General features: G+C 42.2%; 1 protein-coding gene across 5 annotated transcripts in view; it reads left to right on the top strand.

Annotated features, from left to right (window-relative positions):
* The window catches only part of ARHGAP22 (Rho GTPase activating protein 22), a 196,841-nt gene that overhangs the window by 149,017 nt on the left and 33,299 nt on the right, over positions 1-14,525 (top strand). For 3 of the 5 annotated variants that reach the window (XM_057505759.1, XM_057505760.1, XM_036916597.2), the window contains one exon: positions 9,227-9,403. The exons of 1 other annotated variant lie outside the window; for it this stretch is intronic. In XM_057505759.1, coding sequence (XP_057361742.1) covers positions 9,227-9,403 — 177 coding nt within the window. The remainder of the gene's footprint in view (positions 1-9,226; positions 9,404-14,525) is intronic. One more of the 5 variants, XM_057505761.1, reaches the window with a different exon arrangement.

The following is a 14,525-nucleotide window of genomic DNA, read 5'->3' as shown; positions in this document are numbered from 1 at the left end:
AGCTGCCAAACATCCCACTATGTACAAGACAGTCCCCCACTACTGCAGTGAAGAGTCATCTGGCTCCAAATGTCAACAGTGCCCCTCACCACCTGAAGGAAGAATTAATCTGTCTCAAAACAGTCAACACTGGAGAAACTCATCTCTATATTGTATTTAGTTGAATGTGTTAACAATGAACATTTAGAATGCTTGTTAGATGTCAGGTGTGTTAAGCTAAGGGCATATCTCATTTAATTCTCCCCAAAAGGTAGGTATCTTCATTTTGTTCATCCCACAGGTGTATTTTGGGAAAACAGGTGATGTTTGGGGAAGTTAAGTCACTGTGCTCTACCTGGTGGAGCTGAGCATTGACCCCAGCTTGGACTCTAAAGCCTGTGACTTGTGGCAGGACAGGATGGAAACACAGTGGTTACACAGACTGGTTAAAAAAAGAAAAGGGAAAGACCAGAAATAGTAACAAGAGAACTTCATCTTTCATGATGCATTTCTTTCTGAAGTATTTGCTGTTAATAGTTTGTTTCTTAAATTAAAGCTAATACTAATCTTTCCAAAGTATCAAGAGAAAAAGGTAAGCATAAATCATTGGATGCTGTAGAAAATTCCAAAGTTTGCTTTAATGACCTTTTTTATCTGTCTTGCATTCCTCTCCAGTGCCATAGAGGAAGCTGTATATTGCAGAAAGAGAGCAACTTTATAGTTGAACAAACATGGGTTTGAATCCTGGCTCCTCCACTTGTTAGTGAGCTAAATGGTTCTCAACTGGGGGCAATGTCTCCATTTAACTTCTCCCAGCCTCAGTTTCTTCATCTGTAAAATGGGTCAGTAACACTCCTTTTTGTGGTGTTTATGAGGAGTAAATGTAACTGCATGTTAAATATCCTAGTAGGCCCATAGAAGTGGTAGTAGGTCTCTGACTTTGGATGCAAAGTAACAATAGGGACCAATTTACTCTCCCACCTAAAAGAACCATCACAAAAGGACAAATAATATGAAACAATGTTTTTAAAGATGCTAGAAATTAGAAATGAAGAACTGTGGCCCCCAAGTGATGGGAAACAAATGAGGTGAGCCCTAAACATGCCCCAGCTTGCAGCCTTGAGAAAGTTTCCATGCTCTAATGCAGAAAGGGGATACCCAGGTGGAGCCCATTGGACTCCATGAATTAAGGAGACAGAGCTTAAAGATGAAGAGATCAAATCATCTAGAATTTTCAGGGTAGAATACCAAGGAGGAAATCGCTGCTCAGAGAGAAACTTCCCTTGAGAACTCATCACCATAAACATGTGAGGCAATGATCTGAGGCTGAGGAAAGAACCACTAGAAAGGATGAGAGGGAACAATCTCCACTCTAACACAGGACAAGGAATAGTACCTCTTCCCACCTGCCTCACTGGAAAACCTCCTGACTCATGGGGCATTGCCTAGAATACACAGAAGGTTTTTCTCTTAGCAGTGGGGAAAAATTAGCTTTATACTGGGCACTCTGGACCAATTACTAAATCCTAGAAGCAGAATCTGTAAAGATCAAACTCTTTTCAAGCAACCTAAATTCATCCCAGTAAAATGTTCAAGAATATTTAAATAAGTACAGCATAGGGAATATAGTCAATAATACTGTAATATCATTGTATGTTGACAGATGGTAACTATACTCACTGTGGTAATGTAGCATGGTAATTTTGTAATGTACATAACTCTTGAATCATGTTATACACCTGAAACCAATATAATGCTGTATATCAATGATACTTCAATTAAAAAGAAAAGGAATATTTAGAGGAATACAAAACTATCCAGCACCCAACCATTTAAAAACCACAATGTCTGGCACCTAATAAAAAGTATCAGGAATGCAAAAAGCAGGAAAATATGACCCATAATGAGGAGAAAAGTCAATCAACTAAAACCAACCCAGAAATGACACAGATGTTAAAATTAACAGGCGGTGACATTAAAACAGTTTTTATAATTGTATTTTATCTGTTCAGAAAGTTAAGTAAAGACATAAAATGGCAGATTAGTTAGAGAAGATGATAACAAGATTAGTAAACTGAAGATATAGCAATAAAAGCTATCTGTATTAGTTTTCTATTGCTGCTGTAACGAATTACCACAAAACTTGTAGCTTGAACAACACAAATGTATTATCTTCTTGATCTGTAGGTCACAAGTCTGCATAGTCTCACTGGACTTAAATCAAGGTGTTAACAAGCCTTTCCTTTCTGAAGACTCTAGGGGGGTATCCAGTTTCTTGACTTTTCCAGCTTCAAGAGGCTGTCTGCCATCCTCAGCTCCTGACCCTCTTCCTTCATCTTCAAGGCCAAAATGGCAGATTGAGTGCTGCTTATATTGTGTCACTCTTACCTTCTGTAGTCACATTTCTCTCTGATTCCCCTTTTCTGCTATGACTCTTCTTCCTCCATTTTTAATGACCCTTATGATTACACTGAATACATCTATATAATCCAGGATAATCTCTCTGTTTAGGGCCAGTTGATTAGCAACCTTAATTCCATTTACAATCTTGATTTTCCTTTGCCATGTAGCCTAAATATTCACAGGTCCTGGGGACTAGGATGTGGCTATCCTTGAGGATTATTACTCTGCCTACCACCGTATAAAAAACAAACTGAAAAAGAGAATTTAATAAAAATAAACAGCATTGGTGAGCTGGGATATAACTTTAAGTTGCCTAATATACATGTAACTGGAATCCCAAAATGTGGAGAGGAGACAGAAAAACATATTTGAAGCACTAATTGCCAGTTTCACCAAATTTCATGAAAACTATCAACCCAGAAATCTCAGAAGTTCAGTGAGTCCCAAGTACAAGAAACTTGAAGAAAAAGACCCGGAGGCACATCATAAAGTGCTAAAAAACAATGAAAAAGAGGATACAAACTACATACAGAAGGACAAACACGAAGATGGCAGCAAATTTCTGAAGAGAAACAAACTAAATGAGAAATCAGTGGAACACCTCTTTAAAGTAGTAAGAGAAAAAAATTTCAGCCTTAAATTCTTTAACCAATGACACTGTCTAGCAGTAATAAAGATGACATAGTGACTCTTTCCCACGTTCAAAAGCTGAAAGAATTTGTCACCGTCAATTGTATACTACAAAAAAATGTTGGAGGAAGGCCTTCAGGCAGAACTGAGACAATACTCTATGGGAATCTGGGTCTGCACAAAGAAATGAAGAGTGCTGTGGTAACTACTGGGTACATGTACTTTTTTTCCTTGATAATTTAAGTCTTTTCAAAATATATTTGTTTGAAAATAATAACAATGTAATATTGGATGTCCGACTATATAAGAGTGAAATATATAACAACTGTGACAAAAAGGTCAGGAAAGAGATGGAAGTATACTCTTGTAAGATCCTTATATGTATCATACATGAGGGGGGTATCATATCACTTAAAGGTGTACACTATAAACCCTAAAGCACTCATTAAAATAGAGAGAAAAAAGGGAGAAAAAGCAAAAGATTTATACTAATAAACCAACAAAGAGAAAAAATAGAATCATAAAAAAATATTCCAGAAGAAGACATGAAGAAAAGGGAAACAAAGAACAGATGGGACAAATAGAAAACAGAGACAGACTTAAACCTAAGCATAATAATCACATTGATGTAAATGTGTGAACACCCTAGTCAAAATGCAGAGATTGTCAGACTGGATTTTTTAAAAAGCAAGACCCAACTATATGCATACAAGGAGTGTACTTAAAATATAAAGACAAAATAACTTAGAAGTAAAAGGATAGAAAAAGATATAGCATATTGACAGAACGAAAAGAAATCTGGAGTAACTATATTAAGACAAAGATTTCAGAGCAAAGAATATTATTAGAGATAAAGTCATTTCATAATGATAAAGGGGTCACTTCATCAAGAGGGTCTAATAGTCCTAAATCTTTGTGCTCCTAATAACAGAGCTTCAAATTACATAAAACAAAAACATGAAAGTGAAATAGACAAATCTACAATTATACCTAGAGATTTCAATAATCCACTCAATAATTGGTGTAACAAGTAGATGGAAAATCAGTACAAATCTAGAAGATTTGAACAAAACTGTCAACAACTAGACCTAATTTATAGAACACTCCACCTAACTATAGCACAGTAATTTTTCTCAGTGCATACGAAACACCAAGATAAACTATACTGAGCCAAAAGCAAGTCTTAATAAATTTAAAAGGATTCAAATGATACAACATATATTCTTTCTCCATAATGGAACTAAATTAGAAATCAATAACAGATTTCTGGAAAATCCCCCCAATAGAGAAACTAATACATTTCTAAATAGCCCATAGGTCAAAGAAGAAATTCAAAGGGAATTTAGAAGGTATTTTGAGCTGAATTAAAATGAATACACCACAGCATACCGAAATTTGAGGAATGCCTCTAAGGCAGTACTTAAAGGGACAATTATAGCACTAAACACTGTAAGAAACTAGGAAAAAAGTAGACCAAATTAAACCAAAGTAAGCAGATGAAAAATAACAAAGATCAGAGTAGAAATAAATGAAATAGAATACAAAATAGCAAAGTACAACCTGTAGGCTGGCTCCCTCTTTTTGTAAATGAGGTTTTATACAAATACAGGTGTGCCCGTTCATTTATGTATTGTCAGTGGCTGCTTTCTGTATACAACAGCAGAGTCGGTTGTTCTGTCAGAAACCATATAGTCTGAAAACTTAAAATGTTTTCTGTCTAGCCATTAAAAAAAAAAAGATTGCTAACCAGAAAAATAGTAAACAAAATTAGTAAAACACAAAGCTGGGTTTTTTTGAGATCAGTAAAATGGGTAAGCCTCTACCAGAGGGAAAAAGAGACAGAAAATACCAACTACCAATATCAGAAATGAGAGAGCTGATATCAGTACAGATTCATCAAATATTAAAAGGATAATAAGGGAATATTATGAATAAATTTATGCCAAAAAAATTCAATAACTTAGAATGAAACTAAGTCCTTGAAAGACACAAATGAACAAAGCTCACTAAAGAAGAAATAGTTGTATATATTAAAGAAATTGAATTTGCTATTTAGAACCTTCCTACAAAGAAAACTCCAGGCCTAGGTGACTTCAGTGTTGAATCCTATGAAATATTTAAAGAGGAAGTAATAGCAACTCTACACAAAGTCTTCCAAAAAATTGAAAAGGAGGAAATACCTACCAACTTATTCTGAGACTAGTATCACCCTTATATCAAAATCAGACAAAGATATAAGGAAAAAAAACTGTAGGCCCAAAACCCTTATGAATATAGATGAAAAATTATCACTAAAATTTTAGCAAATTGAATCCAAACCCCCCCCACTCCCAAAAGATAAGTGCGATTTATTCCAGGAATGCAAGATCGGTTTAACAATTGAAAATCTATCAGTGTAATTCTTCATATTAACAAACTAAAAAAAATCATGTGATCATCTCAGTAGATACAGAAAAGGCATTTGACAAATCCAACATCCATTCCTGATAAAAACTCTCAGCAAATTTGGAATAGAAGAGAATTTCCTGGGCCTGAGAAAGGACCTCTACAAAACATCTATAGCAGATGTACTTAATTGTGGAAAACTGAATATTTTGCCACAAGTTCAGGAATAAGACAAAGATGTCTGCTCTCGCCACTTCTATTCAACATTGTATTTGAGGCTCTAGTCAGTGCAATTAGACAAGGAAAAGAAATAAAAGGCACCCAGACTGAAAAAGAAGAAATAAAACTCTCTTTATTTTCAAGTGGTATTATCACCTGTGTAGGTGCACTGGCAAGTCCACGGAGAAGGACAGTCCAGTCAAAAATGGTGCTGGAACAACTGGACATCGATATGCAAAAGAATGAACTTCAATCTCTACTTTGCACTATATACAAAATTAACTTGAAGATCTAAATGTAAATCCTAAAACTATGAAACTTATAGGAAAATCTGAGAGAAACTCTTATGACCTTGGGTTAAGGAAATATTTCTTAGCTACAACACCAGAAGTCCGCTCAATAAAAGAAAACAAATTGAGAAATTGGACTTCATCTAAATTAAGAATTTCTGCTCTTGGAAATACACTGTTGAGAGAATGAAAAGAAAAGGACAGACTTGGAGAAATACTTGCAGGGCATATATCTCATAAAGGACTTGTATCCAGAATATGTAAAGAACTCTCAAAACTCAGTAATAAGAAAATGAACAACCCATGTCAAAAATGAACAAATGATTTCAATAGCTATCTCACAAAAAAAGATACAGGGATGGCAATTACATAAAAAGATGTCTGAAATCATTAGTCATTTAGGAAATGCAAATTTAAACACAATACTTTACCCTGACACCCCATTGGAATGGCTGAAAGTGAAAAGACTGACCACGCCAAGTGTTGGGGAGAAAGTGGAGGAACTGGAACTCTCACACACTGCTTGTGGGCATTTAAAATGGTATAATTACTTTGGAAAACAAGGTGTGGCAGTTTCTTAAAAAGTTATGCATATACAGAGACGGGTAAGATTCCTCAAGGGAGGAACAACCTAAGACAGGCACAGTCGCAGGGGGGCCATCAGGTGAGAAATTGGGGATCAACAGAGGTGAGGCTTAGAACCTCACCCCCCCTGTTTTGAGAGAAATCTTCTGCATCCGTGGATGTTTTATTGCCCTTGTCTAGCTTGGATTAACACATAGTCTACAGGCACACACCTGATCATCTACATTTGCTCTCTTACAACACTAAACTAAGTTTTCTACCTTTATCTTACATCTACCTACCACTTCAGCATTTTATTAAAAAAATAATAATAATAATAATAAAGGGAGAAATGTGGTATCCACATATAAATCAAGTATAAAAATCAAACGAATATTCATATTTGACCTGATTGTTTATAGTTCATAATGCATGATCAAAACCGAAAGTTTCTGTGATGACTGCCCTTGTACTGTTCACCATGTAAGAACTTATTCACTATGTAAGAATTTGTTCACCATGTAAGAACTTGTTTGTTATGCTTCCGAAGATTGGAGACTGTTGAGAATTAGGCTTGGGGTGGATTAATGATTGTGCATTGAGCATTGACTCCCCTATACAGAATTCTACTGTTGTTAACAACCATTTGATCAATAAATATGAGAGATGCCCTCTCAAAAAAAAAAAAAGTTATGCATATATAAAAATACACATACATGAAAATAAAAAGTTAAACATCAGAAGGGCAGGACTTGAGGCAGGGACACAGCTGGACATGAGAGCATCTGCCAATCTCTGGGCAGGATGGGCAGTTTTGTAGGAAACTTGAAGATAGCATCTGTGACTCAGGTGGCCCTCTTAAGGAAAAAGAATTAAAAAGCGAAGTCAAGATTAGGTACAAAAGTGAATATTTATTTAGGACAAACAAGTAACCACAATAAATTCTTGGATCCATGGATCTCCAGGTCCCTTGCTTGTGAGTCATCTTGGGACACCTTTCCAGAAAAGCTGGTGGCATCCAGCTTGTCCTCCCTACCTGGAACAGTTGCCATCCCAGCATTCACAGCTGGGATGTGGGGCCCTTAGGATGCAGAGCCACTGTACCCACCTCAGCCGCAGTGCCCATGTCCCCATGAATGACCACAGTAGCTGACCACACTGTGGGTGCAGTCTTTGCTTTCCGGAGGTGAACTCTGCTCTCCAGCTTCAGGCACTGCAGTGTCCGCCTCAGGCTCCTTTCTACTCCACATCTGCAGCTCCACACCTGGTGCCTGCATGGCCCAAAGGAGGAGGGCCTATGTGTGTGGTGAGGGGCTTGACAAGGCATCCTAGGGCCCTGGCAGTCTTGTGTCCTTGCCCACCACCTTTTTGAGCTTTGGGTCCCCTGTGCCTCTCCAGACTGTTTTCTCCCTACCCAGCCTGCTCATGCCATGCCTTCAGTGAGGACACACCCCTCTTGTGCTCCAGTCATCAGAGAGGCCTCCTCCACTTCTCCAGTCCTCAGTGGCCTTGCTGACCACTATCAGACCAACCCCAGCAGGCCACCTCGTTCATGGTGGGTGAGAGAAGCATGGGTTGGGGCAGAGCGTAGAGCTGGGGCCTGAGTCCCTAGTGCTCTACCATGTATTAGCTGTGTGAATTCAGGCAAGATTCTGAATCACTCTGTGCCTCTGTTTCCTTGCAGATAGTAACAGTACCTCCCTCCCAGCGTCTTTGTGAAAATCAAAGAATCCTAAGAGGGCAGGTGTGACCATCAACTGTGTTCACTGAAGTGTCTGTAGCTTCTAGGAGAGTCCCAGGCAGGTGCCAAGTGCATACGCTCCCGTCGAGTTTCTGTTCCACGGTCTCCGTTCCAGGGTCTTTCAGTTTCCCCTAACTGATTTCCTACCCCCTTGGGGACTCAGGTCCCAGGGACTCATACCCCACATGCAGACCATCCTGGTTAGGGTCTGAGGCTCTGGGACCATAGGCAAGTGTACATAGGTGAGTTACAGATTGGGGTTGCATAAAGACAAGAGCTTTTTTGAAAATCCCTTTAATTGCCCATGAAGTTCCATATAAATAGTTTTATGTACATCCCAAAGATTAATGCATTTATACATGAAAATGTGAGAACTACTGGAGCTACTTTAGGGACAAATCAGTTCATAAACAGCCATCTGAGCTTTCCCATCCTTATGCCTTTAGGTAATGATCCAATGTCTAGCTGTGAGTGGGGATAGGTAGGAGGTTTTTCTCCATCCAGGTTTAATAGGAAGCCTGTAATGTGAATACTTCTGGAGAATCCAGTCTCATCTTCAGGCTGGGCCAGGCGGTAATGTCAAAGCCTAGTTAAAAGCACATAGTGATTCTGAACTGCATTTGAGATGTGTAAAGTTGATTTAAAACAAAATACACAGCGAGCCTACTCTGGGTACAGAACTTCTCTGAGCAGGCCTCAAATATGCATGTTTTTTTTCTAATAGTGCCCAAGGGTGCTTTTAATGATGTCTGTTTTGATAAGGGAAAATAACAAAGACTAAGAAAGGAAAGAGAAATCCCAAAGGGCCTCAAAGACCAACTGGTGAGGTGAGAAGGCTGCGCAGCAAACTAGAACCAAAAGCAGGGCTGCTGCTGAAAGATTTTGGAGAGCCAGCCTCAACCCACCCCATGAAGGAAGATGCTAACCAGCCTTGGGAGCGGGCGCTGGGGTGGGAGCATCCTGGTGCGTCCCCACGGGGATCCCTGCAGTAAGCCTGTGTCTCCCTGTCTTGCAGGTGGTGCCAGGGAGCAGGAGAAGGTGTCGGCCAACGCTGAGGCGCTCCTGCTCATGGCCAGCTCCCAGCGTGACATGGAGGACTGGGTGCAGGCCATCCGCCGGGTCATCTGGGCCCCACTGGGCAGAGGTACTGCCCGTAGCTCGCATGCTTGCCCTCTCGAACCCTTTCCTCCAGGTAATCGTGCCCCTCCCCTTGCACTGAACCTGTAAAATCCGGTGCCTCACTCAGGACTTGCTGATGGTCTACCCCTGCTTCCTAAGGCAGGCAGGCAGGCAGACAATGTTGTCCTGTTTCGCTGCTGACCCTCAAAAGTCACCCCTCCAGTGTACCAAGCAGGCCCTGTTAGGGGAAATCAGGACCACTTTTCAAAGACGTGCCCTCTTCCTACCAGGGAGTCCTGTGGTTCACTTGCCTCTCTGCGTTCAGACCCCTGCTGGACACTAGGTGTGTGTGAGGCAATCTGTATACAGACTAGAAGCAGGTGCTCACAGGGTTGTATCAGATGCCTAGGCCGCGTTGCTGCAGCCCCATATGGGGCTCCTGCCTCCCCACAAAGCACGCTCCCTGTCCTCCTCTGAAAGCAATGGTGGTCATTTACTCACTTGCTCCTTTATTCAAAATACTTACTGAGCCCCTGAAATACACCAGGTTGAATTCCAGGTGCTAGGAATTCAGTGGTACAAATAGTGGATTCTGCTACGCTACTGCTCTTCCCTGGTCCTGTGGGAGAGAGGTGATAGACCAGTAAATGTGTCACGGGAAGTCCAGTAGTGAGAAATGCAGCAAGCAAAGTAAAGCCAAATGGGAGGACAGAGCGGATGTTGTGTTAGGTGCTGCGGCCCAGCCAGCTCAGCAATGTCACCAGGAGTCTTGATCTGGAGGAGGAGCACTCATGAGTGGGAGCAGCGAGGGCAAAGGCCTTAGGGAGGGAGTGCGCGGTGGGCACACGGGGCATCTCAGGAAGGCCAGTGGGTCTGAGGGAGTGAGGATAGGAGTGTGGGGGACCTGAGGCAGGAGGAGTACCAAGGCCTTGCAGATGTGGTGGGGTTTCATATTTTGTTCTAAATTGGTGGGACACCAGGGAGGGCTCTGAGCAGGAGACGGACACACCTGACTTAGACATACAAAAAGAGTCCACTGGCTGCCATGAGAGAGATGATCCACAGACAGGCAAGAGTGGATGCAGCAGGCTGGGAGCCATGAAGGTGATGGATGGGCCAGCACTGGCGTGGGAATGAAGGGGACAGCATGAGTGGCCAGCAGCAGGTGTGCTATGGAGGAGGGGCTGCTGCCTTTTGCCATGGTCTAGACACAGAATGCAAGAGACAAAAAGGATGACTCCTAGCTGTGCAGTTGCTGTCTCTGCAGATTGGCATCATTGTGAAAAGAGCTTTTAGAAGGGATCACCACACGGGCTGGACTGGGGCCACCAACTCCCTGCTTAATGTGGACACCAGGACCCTGTAGGCTGGCCAGGTTGAGACCACAGGAGCCACGGACATCCCTCTCTCCCCACGCAGTATTTGATTGGTGCACAGTCCAGGAGGGGCAGAAGCCTACCTTTGGGGCACGGGGCCCTCTCCAGATCCTGCATGCCCTGTAGGCTGAGCACCTTCCCTTACCGTCACATTGCCACCTCCCCTCTCCCATTCCTGCCTGACCACCTATCATAGAACTGTCAATCTCTCATGGAGAAGAGTTGATAAAACTTAAATCCAAGTTTTTCTCCTGGGCTTCATAAATGGCCTCACACTGTTAGCCATGGCCTCTTTGCCTCTGATGGTTGCAGCCATTTTGATCCATAGTACCAATTTTATGACCTGGGAAGACCCAAGTCCATCCATGGATTTCTGCAGCCCCCCTGGCTTCCTTTGGTGAAAGGTGGCTGAAGTGAACTGGTAGAACAGACTAGAGCCCAAAGCTGACTCCCATGTAGCTGGACTTGGATTTATGACAGGTGGCACTTTTGAACACTGGAAAAATGAGAACTTAGACATGATCTTGGGATAGAGAAAGACTTCTTAAGTGAGTTACAAAAAGATTGGTTAAGTTGTACTCCATAAATGACGTGCATTTGTGCTTTAAAAGGTAGATTGAGAAAATGAAAAGATGAACTTTAGGTTGAGAGAAGGTATTTGCAATACGTACAACCATCAAACAACTTATTCCTCAAACTTCTACATATCAGTAAGGAAAAGACAGACAAACCAGGAGAAATGGGGCAGGAGACTTGAACAGGTACTTTGCAGAAGAAGATATCCTTGTAACCAATGAACATTAGCAACAGTTGTCCACCTCCCTAGTAGTCAGGGAAATGCACACTATACCACAACTCAATACTTGCATGCACCCACAGCAATGACCAAATGAAAAAGATGGATGGTTCCAAGTGGCAGTGAGGATAGAGAGCTACAGGTGCTTGCATATATTACTAGGGAAATTGTTTGGCAGCATGTGCAATAGTTAATGCTATGCAAACCTATGTCCCAGGAATTCCACTGCTGGGCCTGTCCAAAAAAGAACTGTGTGCACAGGTAGGCCAGGAGACCTGTGCACATCAGGTGCTCACAGCAGCCTTATTTATGGTGGCCTGATGCTAAGCAGGTTGAGCAACAATATAATCAATGAATAAATAGAGTTCATTCTTGCAATGGAAAACTCTACGCCATTGAGAAGGAATCACCACAGCTCCACCCAATGACAAGCATAGACCCTAAAAACATACTGTGGGATAAGGGAAGTCCAGGAACATACTACAGGATTCCATTTATATAAGATTGAACAACAGGGCAAATGTAAGCTCTATTACTTATGGGTAGATCATCAGGCAGCAAAAATATAAAGAAAAGCAAAGAAATGAATGCCATAAAAGGATTGTAGTTATACTTACATAGGCGTTCATTTTATAAAAATGTGTTAATTTGTACATATGTGCTTTAAGTACTTTTCTGGATGTGTGCATATTTCACTATACAAGATCAAAAAATATACCAAAGGAAGAAGAGAAACTAAAGGCCAAAGAGGCAACATAATTAGCCCAAGATAACACAGCTAGTCAGGGAGCCAAGGTAAGAAGCAAAGGAGGGCCTTCTGACCCCCAAGGCCATGCTTTGTCCTAGACCATGCAGGGCACTGTCACACACAGTCTACCTGCACTCAGTGTGCTGGCTCCCTGGCTTGTATGTCTCTCTCTCTCTATTTCTCTCTGCTTGCTCAGAATGGGGACGGTTTGCAGAATCCCACATAGAGCTCTGATTTGCCTCTCCCCCAGGCTCCCAGCATTCATTAGATTTCTCAGGCTATGTGCTGTATGTTGAGGAACTTGCAGGAATTAAAATAGGAACCACCATTAAAGGTGCTTATCTCCTTTCTACCAGAAGTATAGGGGAAACTCAGAAATCCCAGGGTTTAGCAATGGCAGACATGTCCGGGCAAGCATGGGCACTCGCAGGTGGGCTCAGTCCACCTCTGCAGGTTTCCTGGCATAGCTGTTACTAGCCCGGGTTCCCCTGGGAAGGAGGCTTAGAGGATCAGATCTTTCACTGTTTAATAACGGAGTCCGTGTACCCTTCCAAGCATGTTTGTTCTGGCAGAGCGTGGGCCACCTCCGGCAGACACAAGTGGACAGTGTGCCTGCTACAGTCAGGGCAGAGCCTGGCCATTCTCACAGAGGAAATGGGGCGGGCCATTTACTCCTGCTGACCTGCCCAGGCATAGCCCTGACTGGAGTGCCTCTTGTTTGGGCATTCATTCATTCATTCATGTGGCGCATCAGTCATTCACTTAAGAATGTGTTCTAGGGGTTGGGGTGCAGCCCTGAGCAGAATAGACAAGGTCTCTGCCTCCCAGAGTACACATTCCAGTAGAGAAGACAGACAGGTTGAGTAAGCCCACTGTAGATTACATGGTGCTGAGCTCAGTGGAGAAAGAAGAGGGAGAAGACAAACAGGAATGATGGGTGGTCAGAGTTCAGTGACATTTGAATAAAGGAGTTAAAAGAGTGAATTACACATATTTCTGGGTAGAGAGCTTGGAGGCAGAGGCAGGAGTGTCTGTTCTGGCAGAGCAGCAAGGAGGCCAGTGTGGCTGGCGTGGATTGTGTAGGGGTAGTGGGCAGGAAACAGGTCGGAGAGGTATTGAGGTGGTAAATTAGTAGGGCCTTGTCCTCATGACTGTGGCTTTTTCTCCGGGTGAGGTGGGGCCATGGGCAGGTTTTGAACAGAGGAGTGACAGAGCCTGACTCAGGTTCCAACAGGATCTCTCTGGCTGCTGTGTTGTGTTGAGAATGGATGAAAAAAGGCAAGGGTAGGAACAGGAAGACCAGTTAGGAGGTTTTTACACAATAATGCAAGTGAGAGGTGGTTGTCAGCTTGACCCAGGATGGTATTGGTGATGAAAAGGAATTGAATTCTTGATATATTTTGAAGTTAAGGCCAGTAGTATTCCCTGCTGGAATGGAAGCAAAGTATAAGAGAATGAGAGAAATCAAGGATAACTCCAAAATGTTTGGATCTAAGCAGCTGTAAGGATGGATTAGCCATTAATTGAGATGAAAAGGACAATAGGAAGTGCAGTTGTTTGGAAGGAAGATTGAATGTTCCCTTTGGGGTTCAGTTTGAGATATCTATTAGAGGCTCAAGTTTAGATGTCAAGCAGATAGTGAGATATTTAAGGAGAGATGTTTAGGAGAGAGGACCAGGTTGGAGAGAGAATATGAGGGCCATTGACCCACAGATGGGGTTTGAAGCCATGAGTCTGGATGAGACCCCACAGAGCAAGTGTAGGGACAGCAGCTGCTCCCAGGTAAGAAGTCAGGGAGCCGAGGAGGAGCCAGTGGGGGTAGGGGGTGGCAGAGAAGAAGATCCGGTGAGGGAGGGCCAGATGCAAGTGGGGTCCCTGAGTCAAATGAAGAAGTGTCTAAGGAAAGAGCAGCGATCCCTGTGACAATCACTGCCGGTAGATCAACCAGAGGTAAATGGGTGCTGAGCACTTTTCATTGGTGACTTGAACAAGGGTGATTTTGGTGGAGTGCTAGAGATAAAGCCTGATAATAGTGGGCATGAGAAAATAGAAGAGAGGAATTGGAGTGTGAGCATAGCGAGTTCTTTGAAGAAGTTTGCTATAAAAGGAAAGAGAGAAATGGGACAGTAGCTGCAAGGGGAATCATAAAGAGAGAGTTGCGTTTTTTTTGTTTTTTGTTTTTTTAAGTTGGGAGACAGTGATGCGAAAGATTGATGGTGCAGGAGAGGGAGAGAAGAATTACCAGAGTACTGATACCTCTTGTGAATATAGATGC

The sequence above is a fragment of the Manis pentadactyla genome, chromosome 8 (genome assembly GCF_030020395.1).
Source record: "Manis pentadactyla isolate mManPen7 chromosome 8, mManPen7.hap1, whole genome shotgun sequence".
Lineage (NCBI taxonomy): Eukaryota > Metazoa > Chordata > Mammalia > Pholidota > Manidae > Manis > Manis pentadactyla.
Note: the sequence above shows the minus strand (reverse complement) of the source record. Positions and strands in the feature narration are given on the sequence as shown.